The sequence below is a fragment of the Uloborus diversus genome, chromosome 6 (assembly GCF_026930045.1).
Source record: "Uloborus diversus isolate 005 chromosome 6, Udiv.v.3.1, whole genome shotgun sequence".
NCBI classification, from domain to species: Eukaryota; Metazoa; Arthropoda; class Arachnida; order Araneae; family Uloboridae; genus Uloborus; species Uloborus diversus.
Window position 1 is genome coordinate 106,868,226 of NC_072736.1, and position 16,624 is coordinate 106,884,849.

The 16,624-nt window shown below is 31.4% G+C and overlaps 1 protein-coding gene across 1 annotated transcript in view; it reads right to left on the reverse strand.

Moving 5' to 3' along the window:
• Positions 1 to 317: 317 nt before the first annotated feature.
• LOC129224911 (probable methyltransferase TARBP1) overlaps positions 318 to 16,624 on the reverse strand; it is a 29,974-nt gene continuing 13,667 nt past the window's right edge. The window contains exons 5-7 of the mRNA XM_054859458.1: positions 13,388 to 13,498; positions 13,086 to 13,159; positions 318 to 3,921 (exon numbers count right to left, since the gene is read on the reverse strand). Of these exons, the coding sequence (XP_054715433.1) occupies positions 1,136 to 3,921; positions 13,086 to 13,159; positions 13,388 to 13,498 (2,971 nt within the window). The 3' untranslated portion in view covers positions 318 to 1,135. The remainder of the gene's footprint in view (positions 3,922 to 13,085; positions 13,160 to 13,387; positions 13,499 to 16,624) is intronic.

Genomic DNA, 16,624 nt, shown 5'->3' on the forward strand with positions numbered 1-16,624 from the left:
ACACAAATAACATTTTGAAGTAGGAAAAATTTAGGATTTAACATACCAAAAAAATAATTCCACCTCTCAAATCGAAGGAAGTTTTAATAATTTTTTTTTTTTTAAATGACATTACAGATTTAATATCACATTCAAGCAATAAATTATTCTTACAATTTTTCTGATCCAGTGGTACTTAAAAATTAAAAAAAAAAACTATTCTCCATTGTAAGCGTTGTAGTTTATTCTTTTATACAATATAAAATATTTTAAAGAAACATTTGAACAATATATATATATATATATATATATATATACTGAAGAGCCAAAACATTATGACCACCCCTTACTTTTTCAAAGAATTCGTCGTGACGTGGATGACGTGGAATTGGTATATAACTGACACTGAAGAAGGTAAGGCTTCATTTGAGCACTTTCTTTTGCAAGTTATGGGAAAGGATAACAATCTTAGTGAATTTGAAAGAGGGCAGATTGTGATGGCCCGAAGACTTGAAACGAGTATCTCAGAAACTGCAAGGCTGGTAGGTTGTTCATGATCTGTCGTTGTTAGTACCTATGCAAAGTGGAAAAAAGACGGTGAAACCAACAGTAGGCGTAAAGGTATTGGACGGCCACGCGTCATCAAAGGGACGTTGCAGACTAGGCTGCCTGGTAAAGTAAATTTGTAGGCAGACAGTTGATCAACTAACAGCTCAATACAATGCAGGTGCGAGTAAAAGTGTTTCCAAACATACAGTTCAGGGGGCACCGTTGGATATGGGACTGCGCTGCAGGCGTCCCACTTGTGTGCCTCTATTGACCAATCATCAGCGCCAACTACGCCTACAGTGGTCCCGAAAACACCGAGACTGGTCCCTGGATGACTAGAAGATAGTTGTCTGGTCCGACGAATCACGATTTCTTGTTCATCACGTGGATGGTCGTGTCAGGGTTTGCCGTTTTACATGTGAACAGTTACTCCCGTCTTGCACCGTTGGTCTATTTTGCAGGCCAAAGGTGGCACAATGCATTATTGACTGGGTGGTGATAATGTTTTGGCTCATCAGTGTGTATATATATATATATCCAATATTTAGCACATATAAGTTACAAACAAATATAAAAAAGGTTCAAATGTTAACATAAAAATATACACTTAAGACACATTAAAATGATGCTGGCGAGCATATTCCCATATTAATATTGCGCCACTGACATGAACATTTAAAGATCTAATGACACCATGTTGGGGTATCTCAACACAAACGTCAAGCATTTGAATTAAATCTACTGGAAGTCCTTCTTTTTCATGCCCTAATAAAAGTGCAGAATTTTTTGGAAATGCATATTTTGTTAGTTTTCTACTGTTATCCGTTTGTTCCACACCAATTAATGTATAACCTTTCTCTTTAAGAGACATTAAATATTCCTTTAAATGATATGATTTTATTTCCTTTATCAAAACCCATTTGTCAGCTGATACTGCAAGATTTTGAAATTGCTTATCTTCTACATATTTCATGCATCCAATAACAAATTCTTTTACTCCAAATATTTCACATGTGCGGCAAAGTCCACCTAAATTAGGAATTCTATCAATTAATGAGGCTATTACAATTAAACCTTCTTCTGTGTTCCTATTTGAATCACCTATATCCAATTTTCCAAACTGTTGATTCAATCCATCTTTCCATGGACAAATTTTTTTCTGGAAATTAAAATCAACAACTGAATTTTCACACAAATTTTTCTCTATTGGTTTACTGGTCCATATTGTAGGGGAGCTTCTTCTTAAAATGTCATCGGCATTGTAAAATGGAATTTTACTTTTTTCAGTTAACTTGGAAAAGCTTTTAAAAAATGAGGGCTTTATCAACTCTTCGGAAGTTAAATTATTCAGTCGTGGTATATCAAAGAAAATACTTTCAAGAGAAAAATGCTTTTCAGGATGGAATGCAGAAAAATAGAAATCACTTGCTAGTTTATTCAAATTTTTGGAAAAGTTTCCACATTCAGATGAGTTTTCAGCTGTCATAATTTCAGAAAGATAATCATATTTTTCAAGAATGGTAGTTATGTTATCTTTTTCACAAAGAGTAATACAGTTCATCAACGTCAATCTTGCATGCAAACGGACATTGAAATTTTGCGCCATACAAAATCTAATTATAACTGGAAAGCATTTTAATAATGCCCATTCTGTTTCATCTACATGAGGAAAAACATGATTTAGAATAGAAAGTAAAGATATTAAGTGACTAGGCCGCTTTTCGGATGATTTTTCAAAATAGTCAACGAAAACCTTTAAGAAGATTTTTTGTGATATAAGAATTCTTATCATAATCCATTCTTGGAGGCATCTGACAGAGGGCTGTTGATTTTCTGAATTCAATATGTCTAAAATGGTGAAAACTAAGTTTTGGTTTAATTCATCACTAACTAAACTTGTTTGTAATAACATTACACTTTGCCATATTCTGTTTCGGAGACGATGACAGAAGGAATTTGCAAAACGTGATGACCGAGATAATGCCACTTTTTTATCCATATCAATCAAATCATTTATCATCAAGATTGCAATATTCTCATTTTTCTTTGATATTTCAGCCAAGTTTTCCAATAAATACATAATAGTTGTCAATCGTACAAAAAACAATGGTTTGTTTACATCATAAGATGAACCAATATCAAAATTGCAATGCTCTGCCATGTAAACTAGGGTTTCTTCTAATATTCTTTGACCTTTGTGATGAATAGGTCCATATGTTAAAGCAAAGCTCAAAAATGGCACATAATCAAATTGCAGATTCATCAAGTTAGCTAGTTTAAATGTCACACAAAACTGCTTAACAGCAATATAAAAAATTCCAGCACAATTTTCAGAAAGCTGCTTAAAGTTTTCAATATATTTATATAAAATATTAAAAAATATCTCCTGGAACATTTCAGGCTGTAAAATTACCTCAACAAAGCTTTTAAAAGCAGGACGAAATTTCTCGTTTCCTCGTAGTTCAAGGCATGTTTTCCAACAAACATCTAATAAATCTTCCATGTATACTAAATATGTTTTCCCTAGATTTGGCACAATTACTTTTAAGCACTTGATGATTGGCACAACAGCAGATGCTGGTCCTTCATTGAAGCCCTTTTTTGCTTTCTCAGAAAGAGGAAGCAATATATCAGATACTTCCGAAGGAGTAAAATGTACAAGAACTTGATGAATAACAATCCAAAAGTCACTAAAAGACTCCCTAAAAATTTTTATCCATTCCTCCTTATGCTCTTTGCTTTGAAATGTAGTACATGATAAAATCTTATTAAAATCATACTTTGCAATAATATTAGATGCAATATGAAAATTCAAACTGTTCAAATGTTTTAGTGATAAACTATCACTGGTTGTTTTGCTATGAAAATAGTTAGAATGCAAATTTAAGATTTTCCAAAAAGATATAAGTGTAGGCAATATAAAATAATTTTCATCAGTAAGATTGTCGAATTTCGTAGTAAAATCTTTAACGAGGTTCAAAAACGAACTTCGATATTCTTCAATCCTAGAAAATGCTCTAAGAGCATTCAGAAAAATATAATTATGAGAAATAACAGTGGGATCTGATATAGTTAGAAACATATTATTGTATATAAACTCAATAATATCAGAAACATTATGAAAGCATTTGATGATATCATTATGCATATCTTTTCTTACATCTTGAGATTCTTCCAGCAAGAATGTAATCAATTGTAAAATATTTAAAATTTTTGTTAGTGGCATATATGGTCTTCTTGATAGGCACAGACAGGTAGGTAATAAAGAATCCAATATTAGTGAACAATTCAAAAGTTGATTGTTTTCACCACTACAAGGTGATTGCAATGTTAATTTTGAAAGAACAGTTAATATCACAGCAACTTTTCTGATTTCAAAAGATTCTAAGTTATCTGTAAAATAATAAAAATAAATTTGTAACTTAAATTATTTTTAATATGCAGATTAATGAAATTGCAAGACACTTGATTTGACTTCATAAACTTTTGAAATGAAGTTTAAGTTTTTTCGGAAAAATATCTGTAGGGAAATATATAAAGGATACAGGGGGTTTCACTACCAGATCGACAAACTTTCAGGAGAAGACGGGCACATAGCAATGAAGGGACAGAAAAAGTTGCTTCATGCAGTAGAGGACATTCTGCAGGGCTCCCAAATGGTCCGCTTTTCCCGCCAAAGTCCGTTTTTTAGGGTAAAGTCCGCTTTAGACCGCTTTTTGACATTTTGGTCCATTTAGTCCGTTTTTATATTGTTTTTACTCAAAAATCAGAATTTAAAAATTTTCATTACATTATAAGATATTGTGTGCTGACGTTTGTTACGCCCGAACACGCGCCCGCGGCACCATTTTTCTATTGAACCTGACTTTCTGGTATTATTTCGCCGCAGATTGACGTCATTACTCCTCCTTCAACCGCTGTAACATGGAAATCTAGCAAATTTAGATTTGGGGGAGGAGTTATGACGTCAAATCAAAGCATTTTGCTACCGATATTTCTCACGGGTTAATATGCCCTTGAAAAACCTTGGAAAAAAATCAAGAATGTGTTATCAGTGCAATTTTCTGAACTTGTGTTCGATATGTAGTATCGCAAAAAATTACTTTCTGTTTATGCGAGTTCAATCTCTTTGCATCTTGTTAATATTTTGTTATTTTTGACAATCAGAAGTTATTTTAACATTCATTAACTTAGATTAGCTTATTTTATGTTTAATTACAATAGATAATAAACTACTTTTTTTTCTCGAACCATGGTAACATCAAACTGTTTTGGACTTCACCAAAAATTGTTTGCTGGGTTTTGAGATTTCAATCTCTTTGCATCTTGAAAATATTTTGATATTTTTGACAAGCGGAAGTTATTTTGACATAACACCTCCTTAGATTAGCTTATTTTTTGGTTAATTTTAATAGACAGTTAACTTTTTTATTTTTCGAACCATAGCAACATTGAACTTTCTCGCACTTCGCGGAAAGTGCTTGTCGTGTTTGAGATTTCAATCTTTTTGCAATCTTGTAAATAATTTGATATTTCTGTCAATCAGAAGTTATTTTGACACACTCCGCCATAGATTAGCTTATTTTTTGTTTGATTTTAATAGATTATAAACTACTTTATTTTTCGAAACCAATGCAACATTGAACTTATTCGCACTTCGCGGAAAATTGCTTGTCGTGTTTTTGACTTCAATCTTTTTGCATCTTGTTAATATTTAGATATATTTGGCAATTGGAAGTTATTTTGACATACGCCACCATAGCTTACCTTATTTTTTGTTTAATTTTAATAGATAATAAACTTTCTTATTTTTGGAACCATAGCAGCATTTCACGAACTCGAACTTCGCGAAGAATTGCTTCTTGTTATTTGAGATTTAAATCTTTCTGCATCTTGTACATGTTTTGATATTTTTGGCAATCAGAAGTTATTTTGACACACTCCACCATAGATTAGCTTGTTTTTTGTTTGATTTTAATAGGTAATAAACTACTTTTTTTCGAAACCACGGTATCGTTGAACTTACTCGTACTTCGCGGAAAATTGCTTGTCGTGTTTGAGATTTCAATCTTTTTGCATCTTGTTAATGTTTTGATATTTTTGGTTTTCGGAAGTTATTTTGACATACGCCACCATAGATTAGCTTATTTTTTGTTTAATTTTAATAGATAATAAACTTTCTTATTTTTGAAACCATAGCAGCATTGCACGAACTCGAACTTCGCGAAGAATCGCTTCTTGTGTTTGAGATTTCAATCTTTTTGCATCTTGTACATATTTTAATATTTTGCGCAATCGAGTGTTATTTTGACATATGCTATCCTAGACTAGCATATTTTATGTTCAATTTTAGTCATGTTTAGTTTTAGAGAATATTTTTTTTTTTAGAAATTATGCGAACAGTGAACATACTTCGCGAAAATTTGATTCTCGTGTCCAGATTTCAATCCTTTTGCAGCTTATAATTATTTTGATATTTTTGAAAATTGGAAGCTGTTTTGACATGTGCTACCTCAAACTATATTATTTAATTTTATTTTTAAAAACTAAAACTTTGTATTCTATTTTTTTTAAATACTCATAATGAGTATTTTCAATTTGAAAATATAGCTCTATGAATCTGAACTTACATATTTATTTATTCTATTAAGTTATCCAGTAAGAGCAAGCTCAAATTTACATTTAGTGTATTTATCGCTTAAGCAGCATTTGTAAATTTTTGGGTGTGGTGACTTTAATAAATAATTTTCTTTCTCACTAATTTTTATACATACTTGAAGACAGTTACAACATTTTTTGGTGCCCGAACAACTAATACATATAATTTGGATACTTAGCATACTAGTAAATGATTTGCAAACCTCTAATATTTTTGAACTTAATCAGTCAGTAGCGTAGCCAGAAATTACCTCCTGCTTTGGTGTTTGGTCATAAACTCTCATATGTATATAAACTTGCCATATTTCGACTGGAAATATGTGTAAAAACCAAGGGCTGTGGCGGAGGAGGGGGACCTCCTAGGCTCTAAACTAGATCTTCCTGTTTTGCTGTACCTCATATCAAAATGAATGGGGTCGTTTCTAAAATTTTAAAAGTATTTTTTTCTGAAAGAGCATGTTTAAAAACATAGCATCTGACCATTTTTTAAATAATTTCTTTAAGTTTAATATTAAAAAAATTACTTAAATCGGTGTGCTTACATTGTTTACACTTCTGTCATGTAAAATCACAAATGATGAAATGTCATTCAGTGTTGCCATTCACAGTACAAAATATTTAATTCGTATCTTTACTCACGTGCATTGGCAACAATATGGTTGATAGTAAACATAGAGCGGAATTTTAATTCGCTGCTTGATTATCATAACGTGGAAAAGCGGTAGAAAGATGAGCCAAAGTGCATCATTTGTGACGTCATAAAGGCCACGCCTTGTTTGAAAAATCGGACATTTAAAAAAATTAATTAAAAAAAACCTGTTGGGAAAATGAAAGTATTTTCTAGGTCCATGTTACTTTTTTCCCTCATTCTATCCATTTCAATGACTAAAAGTAGTAGTTTGAATTAAATCACCCCATTCCCTTTAAACTGGTTATGTGAAAAATTTTGTAAAATACTATGTGCTAAGGTGTTTACTGTAATAACTGTATCTAAAAAGTATTTATTAGGTATGCACTGATTCATCGGTCACTTAGGTGATTATTTTTAATTAGCCAGTTTTTACCTGTTAATTAGTAGAAAATTTTACAATTAAAGTTACTCTGTAAGAAGATCAGTTACATGCTTGCTTGTCACCCCCCCCCCCCTATCCAAATGTTTGTGTAAATAATATAATTCAATGGATAAAAAGTTCAGTTGTACAGAAGGTGATAAGGATTTATCATTAAAAATCATTATTATGGTTAATTAACGAATTATCTTCACGTATTTAGTGCCAGGCAGCTAATTTGCCTTTTGGTACTTCCCTGGGTTTAACTATGAATGGTCCTCCCAAGATCCTCTTTTTAGACCTAACTGGTCCTCTTTGGTCCCCTTTTTGATTCAAAGTGGTCCTCTTTTACCCTTTCCTATGGCTAAAATGTGTTGGAAGCCCTGCATTCTGGGAGAGTTAGAAATAAAAAAAAATTTTCCTTCGAGTATTAAATGCTTTGAAAGGTAAAATAAAGTGTGAAAGCACAAAAATGGCGATATTACTGCATACGAAAGATTAATTACCGATGAGGAACTTTTTAAAATGCCAAAACAGTCAAGCTCAAGACCCTAAGCATCAGTTGTCAAATATGCATGCTTTCTCAATTACATTAAAGTTTTTTTTTTTTTCATTCGTAGTATTGAACCAAAAGATTACAAATGCATTAAACTAAGCCTTTCTATGCATTCAGTATTCTTAAAGAAAACTTTTGTGCTTTCAAACCAGGGTTCGAAAACATCATGATATTTTCAAAAATATCCAATATTTTGATATATATCTGATATTTTCAATCAGCGCAAACTTAAGTATTTCAATAGTAACTGATTCTTCAAATCACTGTTGTTTGTTTTTTATATTATTATCATAATACATCAATTTTAAAACTAATATTTCTTTCATTACTTATATTTATAAATATACATTTTATGTAAAAATTTACGTACTTTGAATGGCATTCAAATATAAATGGTATTTACAATAATTTGTGAAATGTGACAATTTAATGTATTAGAGATAACATATAACATTACTGGTATTGTTACTGGCTATTACATCGGATACTAACTTTTAACTAACTGACCACATATACATGCAGGGTTGCTATTTTGTTCACTTTTTTACAAAACGTCTATGACGCCGGAAGAAATTAAAAGAAATGAAAAATCAACCGATTATCCACACATAAATTTATTTTTATGGTGTAATAAAATTAGTATATAATTCTAATTCAGTATCTATTATGAATTCATCATTTAATTAAAATAGAATGATTGCTAACTTTAGAATCAGGGTTGGGTTTTGGACAGTCCAAAACTGGTTTAGGACAGGACAGGTGGTTTTTACCATGCATAACTATCTAAAAGTGTCCGAAACTGTCCAACAGTATGCTAAAGCTAAAGGGATGTAATCTGATCAATTTGTATTCACTGCAATATTTGTAATGCATAAATATAGACATTAATGAGGTTTAATTAATGATAACTTGATAATATTTTTCTTCATAATATTCATTTAAAAAATATTTTACTTTTAAAAAATTGCCAATAACTCTATTACACAAAAACGTCCTTATGTAACGGTAGAGTAATGAAATGAAATTCACACCACTACCAAGACATATAATTTCAGTTCCATTAAAACTCAAAGTAATGTTATTAAATGTGCAATATTTACGTGCAAAAAAAAAAGTTTAATATTTTAATGGTTTTTGCAAATAAGTTTTACATGATGTTTTAAATAAATTATTTTTTGAATCGTAGATTTAAAAAAATTGATGATGAAACACAAAAATTTTGAAACTTGTGCTGTTCTTTTTTTAGTTCATAATTTTAATGTAACACATTATGCAACTACAAAAAAATAAGTAATTTATTGCATTAAAGTCAAGTATTGCACTGTATTTTGAACGCTTTCTTTTGCACTCATGCATACAAATTGAAATTTTTAATGAAGAATTTAATTTATATGCATAACTAGATAAAAATCTGCTGTATAAATAAGTTACATTTTTATTCATACTTGAATGTTCACATTGAATAAATATATTAAATAAAACTTAAAAAGAAAAAAAAAACAATTTTGATACATTTTGTTCTGTTTTTGATATTTTCCCACAAAATGTAGTTTCTCAAAAAATAGTTTTGGACACTTTTGGGCACAAGGGTTTTGAACAGGATGGTAAAAACCTCGCCAACCCTGCTTTCCTTTGCACATGCACAAACATAGGAAAATTTCGTTAACATTATCAAAAGAAAAAATAATAACTCATGTAACAAATTGAAATTTTAATCAAGACTTAAACTTCTATGTAACTAAATTAAAATCAGCTGCATAAATAAGTTGAATGTTAACACTGAATAAATGTTCAATGTAAAACATAACTTTGATACATTTTATTCTGTGTCTGATGTTTCCTCACAAAATACAATTTCTCTAAAAATATAGTTTTGAACACTTTCAGACCATTTTGGACACAAGGGTTTTGGACAAATAAATAAAATAGATAAATATCGAAAAATTAAAAATTGGAAAGTAGAGTATTGAGATGGGGGAAAATGTCTGTAGGTCTGTCTTCCCCCCCCCCCCCCCCCCCCCCCCAATAACTTTTGAATGAGTAGTCCGATTCGAACAATTTTTTTTTTGTTAGAAAGATCTCGGCGAGGACATCTCATTCCCATAATTCATTTTTTGATTTGAACAATTTTTCGTTCAATTTTGAACAGTTCAAAAAACTTAACATTAGCGCCTACGGGGAAATTCAAGGCAATTCCGAACTGTGAGGCGAATTTGCTTCAAACAAACTTTGTAGGAAAAAGCTTTTGATGAAAAACTTGTATATAAAATATCTTTTTGATTTGAACAATTTTCCATTCAATTTTGAACAGTTCAAATCCCTTAACATTAGTGCCTAGGGGGAAACTGAAAGTCAATGTAGATTTCGTACTTGAAGGCGGATTTTTTTCAAACAAATTTTGTTGGAAATAGCTCTTGAGGCCAAACTCCAGACTCCGACAATTTAGGGGCACCTGACTCCGAATCCGACTCTTGTGCCCGACAATTAATTGGACTCCAGCTCCCCGACTTCGACTCTGACTTCGTAGCTTTGGCAAAATTTTATACATGGAGGACAAATGACTGACTCCGATTCTTGGATTTTTGTCTCCGACTCCCTTATTTCAAAATGAGATTGACTCCGACTCCACAGCTATGGTTTTAACTGTGAAATAATTATTGTTGATATCACTTGTTTTTATTTTCACATTAAAGTTTTAATTTGGGTATTCAATTTTCGGCGAATAAACTCGATGTCATTTATGTTTCTACATAAAGATATGCGCAGACGATTTTTTTTTTTTGACAGTGAAAAGTATTTTTTTAAGTTGACATTTTATTGTTTTTATTTTTTTTGGTCAGTGCATTAATTCATTAAAAAAATTATTTTTGGCAACAGGGGAAAAAGAAACGATTTTTTTTTTTTGATATGATGTATTTATTTTAATGAGTTTATTAATTTTAATTATTATTTTTCGTTTTGAAAACTGTTAAAGATTTTTTTCTTTTTTTTTTTGAAATGGAAAAAAAGTGTGTTAGCTGCTTTGTTTAAAAGGTGCTGCTTTTTTTTTATTTTTTAGATGAGTGAGGAATATTTTATTTCTAGAAATTAGCTTAAAATATTGGAAAAATATGTTTGAAACAGTTTGAAACAATTTGCGATTTTAGCTATTTTTGAGAATATTCATCAGGTACTAGAAATAAGTATGGGTATACGTGAAAGTAGGCTTGTATAGTTCTAGACGGAACTTCTTGTTTTTTTTTCACAATACACAAATGGAAATGCACTCGCATGAAATTCTAGAATATCTGTATTATAAATCTACATTTTTAAAATAATGCATGTTCTTCAACAATACAACAATTTGTTTTTCATAACAAAATGATTACATACAATCTAAACAAGATTAAAAAAATTTAAAAAAAAGTTGTTTTCGTTCTGGGTTCACAATTAAGAAGCTAAAGTGCAAAGGTAAGTTTTAAAACTGTCCTCATTCAAACAACATTAGGAACTGTGATTCGAGATATAAACATGCTGCTGTATTAAAGTTTTAATCCATGGATAGTATGAATCTTTACATCAGATTTGGTCTTGACACTCAGAAATTATTGCATATATTATGAAGGGGGGAGGGGGTGACTTTACGTAATTCTCGAAAACATTTTAGCCAAAAATTGCATTCATGCATTTTGAGTTGTTAGCTTTTGATACAATATATGTTGCCATCATAGATGGCATTCTTACTGCATCATTTATTTCTTTTAAGTTTAAATGAGTTGTCTGAAAATATACAGTCGGATCTTGATAACTCGAAACTTGAATATTCTTTTATCTCGAAGTTTTTATTGGGTCCCAAACTCTTGAGACTGTTGTGGAAACTTCCCATAACTCAAACTACCAATAACTCGAACGCTTCAGTCGGTCCCTTGGGATTTCGAGTTATCAAGAGTTGAGTGTATGTCTTTCGTCATCTTAGAAAGTCAAGCATTTCTTTCATCATCTTCGAAAAGTTTTTTTTTCCAAAATAATTAAGTTTTAAAAAATTAAATACAACAATAAAATTTGATTTCTTAATAAATTATTTTAAAATAAAATGTCTACAAAAGTATTTAGCACTTTCATTTTACTTTTACCATCTTTACTTACCTAAAATTTTAATAGTACAATTACATACTACGAACATACAATTGTCCATTAAATTTTCCCCTAAAAAGTGTATTGAATAAAGAGATCAAAGTTTTATGTGACATAATTCCCTTACTGATATGTTTATATACTAAGCACAAACATAAATCATAAATTAATATCAGTAAATAGATAACAAAGCAAATACTATCTTACGTTTTGTATCTTGCTCCTCAATTTTTTCAAATGTTTTAACAGACTCCACACAAAATTTCTTTGCATCAGTAATAAGATTAAAATCTTGGTTAAATAAGTCTTGCAATTTAAGTTCAATTTTAATCCATAGTTGAGGCAGCTTTAGTGAAATATCTGCATTTCTGAATACAATAATCAGTTCACATAAATCTTCAAAACTTAACGAATTCTAAAATGGAAAAATACATAAGAAAAATAAGTCAAGTGCTTGCTAATGAAAAATAAATCAATAAAGTTATCTCAGATCAAATATATCACAGTACAATTTAAAAAAAGGGAGAGAGAGAGAGGGACCCTTTTATTATTCTAATCAGGGCCCGATTAAGATATCAGGGGGCCTTAGGTCATGTGCTTTTTTGGGCCCCTATGTAGTCAACCCTTACAATTTTAACCAGTTTTGAAAAGAGTTTTAGCTATTGGTTGAAAAAAAAGTAGCCATTTGGGGGCCCCTAAAAAGTGGGGGCCTTAAGCCATGACCTAGCTGACCTAATCGGTAATTAGGCCCTGATTCTAATGTATTTCTTTGAATGATGTATGTTTTTATGTATGCTTTCATCTTGACCCCTGGTTTAAATTAGGTGGCCTATAAATGTTTTCCAAGCACTATTTTTTGCCCTTATTGCTCATCAGCTCCAGCCAAATCATATACATATCGGAAAGAAAATAAGCTGTCAATCAAAATCAATAACAATGGTACTTTTAGAGTTTTGTTCTTTCACTAACAAGTTTCCTTTCTTATGTCTAAAATGAGCAGATAATTGCAGCATTACCAGTTGCTAAAAACTCAATCTGTTATTTGAGAAATTCAACCTTTTTTTAAAATTTTACATCAAAAGCTTATAAAGTACTTTATTCCTTAGAAAACAACACATTAGAAGTTTAAAAAGAATGATGAAAATATTAATGATTTACCCAATTCAAAAGTAGCAGACAACATTCCACAATATAGTGGCACAAAGCATACTTGAAAGCTAATTCTTGTGTTTCCTGACTCTCGATTAAAAGCTTCCTGAAAAATAGAAAACAAGAAGCTGTAATTAATAGAGAAACACACAATAAATACCATTGCAATTGAAAGGGAAAGGCAAATTGAATCAGGAAAGAAATCATATCCTGGTGACAGTCAAAGGGCTAAGAGGGTAGGATAGTGAAGAATAGGCAGACTACTTTTATTTCTTAACATTCAAGAGCTTTATCAGCAGATCATACACAAAAAAAAAAAAAAAAAAAAAATTACCTAATAAATTGCAAGTCAGTTCCATTCCAAGCAGGAGTACTTTCAACAGTACTCAGTGCAGAAATAACATGCAACAAGGCAACTCCACACCATGACTGTGAAGATATAATTCTGAGTGAATAACGCAACAGTTCAGCTAAAATACAATATTTTAGATTATGAAATACTTCTAACAGAGAGAATTTCATAAATGATGATAAAATGACAGTGATAACTATAACATTACATATAAAGATAATATATCCCATCCTTGTTTCATTCAAGAAAATTATGAAGAACATGTACTCTACATCTATATTTAAAAAAATAAAAAAAAAATTGGGGCCATGGTGACCTGATCAGTAAGGCATCGGACTTGTGACCGAACTGGACCCCGGCTATGGTCCAGGTTTGATCCTAGCTAGTTGAAGATCCACCATCTTCATTAACGGTGACTGGGGGACGTTAAATATGCTTGTGGTCACAAGGTCCTCCAAATGAATCGAAACCTCTGGGGCCGCTAAACCAGGAGTTGCTCGGCTTCTGGTTTGGTTCTAAGTTATCAAAATGTTGATAGATGGTGCTGCCATCCATCGTGTGCTGTTTGAGACAAATAGGACTTCCACCTAAATTGATGCTCAATAAATGGAAGCCGTAATTCTCTGCCTTAAATCGAGTAGCATCGCTCAGGCTTGGGTATCTAAGTGGCATAAGTAACAACAACAAAAATATAAAAAACTTTTTTGCTCAGTAATGGAAGTGTTATGTCCGTTACTGAGTGAAAAAAAATATTTTTTTTAATTGCTTCTGGGAAACTTCAAAGTCTAATTGCATTTTACAGAAGTAAAATTCGTGTTCTTCATCAAGTTCAAGCAATGAAACAAGAATTAAACATATTTCGAGTCTTTGTGGGATGTTTTGTGCAAGAATTGCTATTTTTATCAAAATAGAACTCCCCAAATATGTACACACTAGCTTTTACCCGCGGCTTCGCTCACGTTGATCTAGTTTTTTTCAATCGATTCAAGTTAATGGTCAACACAGGGAGAGGTCAAATAGTTACCAAAAAATAGTTTCTCCCCAGTTTCGCCGACATTTAAAATGGCTTCCCCCCCCCCCTTAATATATCAAAAGATATGATGAAAACTGAAAATCAAGGGGGGGGGGATGACATGTTGGCCTAACTGGGAGACACCCAAAAAATCACACAACATAAATCAGGAAAACGTTCAGGAGTTGTAAAGAAGTTAGTTTGGGTAATTCTCAAAAATTCCAATTCGAGTGAGGTCAACAATTCTTAAATAAAGTCAACTATTTCCCTTATAATCCCCATCCCCGTCAAATGGTGTCCAGCACTACACCTGCTATCTAAATTATTAATTATTGTATAGCTTCTTACCGGAGAAATCGTCCCAAAATCGGGTCAACAGTCACTACAAATCCAGATTCTAATAATGTCCCTTTAGAGTGAGAAAATCAAACCTTTAAAATCCCCCATGTGAAGGAAATCATCTGTTTCTTAACAACGTAAACTGTCCTGATTAAAATACCAAAAAAGTTCAGAGTAAAAATACCATTAAAATCAGGGTAAGCATAACAGTTTTTTTTTAAGTTCCCATTTAAATGAGGACAATAGTACAAAAAACGTCTCCTTTCAGAAAGAGAAACATTCCCTAAAGTCTCCATTAGAATGGTGATATCAGCGTTTTCAAATAACATCTCCCTCTGAAGGTCGCCTTCATGATTAATTCCAAAAATCTTCATCAGTACAGGTCTGATAGCATAAAAAACAAATTTTAAAAAAAAAAAGAAAGAAAGAAAGAACAATACTCTCTATTGTCGCTATTAAAGTAGGGATATTAATTCCACAAAATCCTAATTAGCATTATTAATCCTTAAAAACACACACAAAAACAAGAAGTTCCGTCTAGAACTAGACGAGCCTACTTTCCCATATACCCATACTACTTTCTAGTACCTGATCAATATTCTCAAAAATAGCTAAAATCACAAATGTTTTCAAACATATTTTCAAAATACTTTAAGCTGATTTCTAGGAATAAAATATTCCTCACTCATCTAAAAAAAAATTAGATGCATTAAAAAAAAAAAAAAAAGAACAAATAAAATAGCAGCAACTTTTAAACAAAGCAGCTAATACACTTTTTTCCATTAAAAAAATCTTTAACAGCTTTCAAAACGAAAAAACAATAATTAAAATTAATAAGCTCATTAAAATAAATACATCATATCAAAAAAAAGTTTATTTTTCCCCTGTTGCCAAAAACAATTTTTTAAATGAATTAATGCACTTAAAAAATGAATTTAAAAAAATGTCAACTTAAAGAAATAATTTTCATTGTCAAAAAAAAATCGTCTGCGCATATCTTTATGTAGAAACATAAATGACTTCGAGTTTATTCGCCGAAAACTGAATACCTAAATTAAAACTTTAGCGTAAAAATAAAAACAAGTCAAATCAATAATAATTATTTCACAGTCAAAACCATAGCTGCGGAGTCGGAGTCAATCTCATTTTGGGGTAAAGGAGTTGGAGTCGAATATCTAAGAATCGGAGTCAATCATTTGTCCTCCGTGTATAAATTTTTGCCAAAGCTACGAAGTTGGGGAGTCGGAGTCCGATTAATTGTCGAGCACAGGAGTCGGAGTCAAGTGCCCCTAAATTCTCGGAGTCGATGTTTGGAGTTTGGCGTCAAGAGCTATTTCCAACAAAATTTGTTTGAAGTAAATCCGCCTTCAAGTACGGAATCTACATTGACTTTCAGTTTCCCCGTAGGCGCTAATGTTAAGAGATATGAACTGTTCAAAATTGAACGAAAAATTGTTCATATCAAAAAATGAATTATGGGAATGGGATGTCATTGCCGAGATCTTTCTAACAAAAAAAAAATTGTTCGAATCGGACTATTCATTCAAAAGTTATTAGGGGGGGACAGACAGACAGACAGACCGACAGACATTTTCCCCCCTACCATCTCAATACCCTACTTTCCAATTTTTAATTTTTCAATATTTATCTAACTATTTTATTTATTTTTGACTTTTTTTTTGTTTTTCGGGATATTTTTAAGATGCATTAAGCCTTCTTTCATGCTTTTTTCTTCTTTCTCTGACTTTTACTGGGAAAGTAGGCTAAAAAAGAAAAAATATTATAAAAGTTTTATTAAAAATTTAAAAAATTCGCCAATGCCCTAACGTAGTCGCCTGGTGAGTCTGGAGATATAAAATGGATTTGGT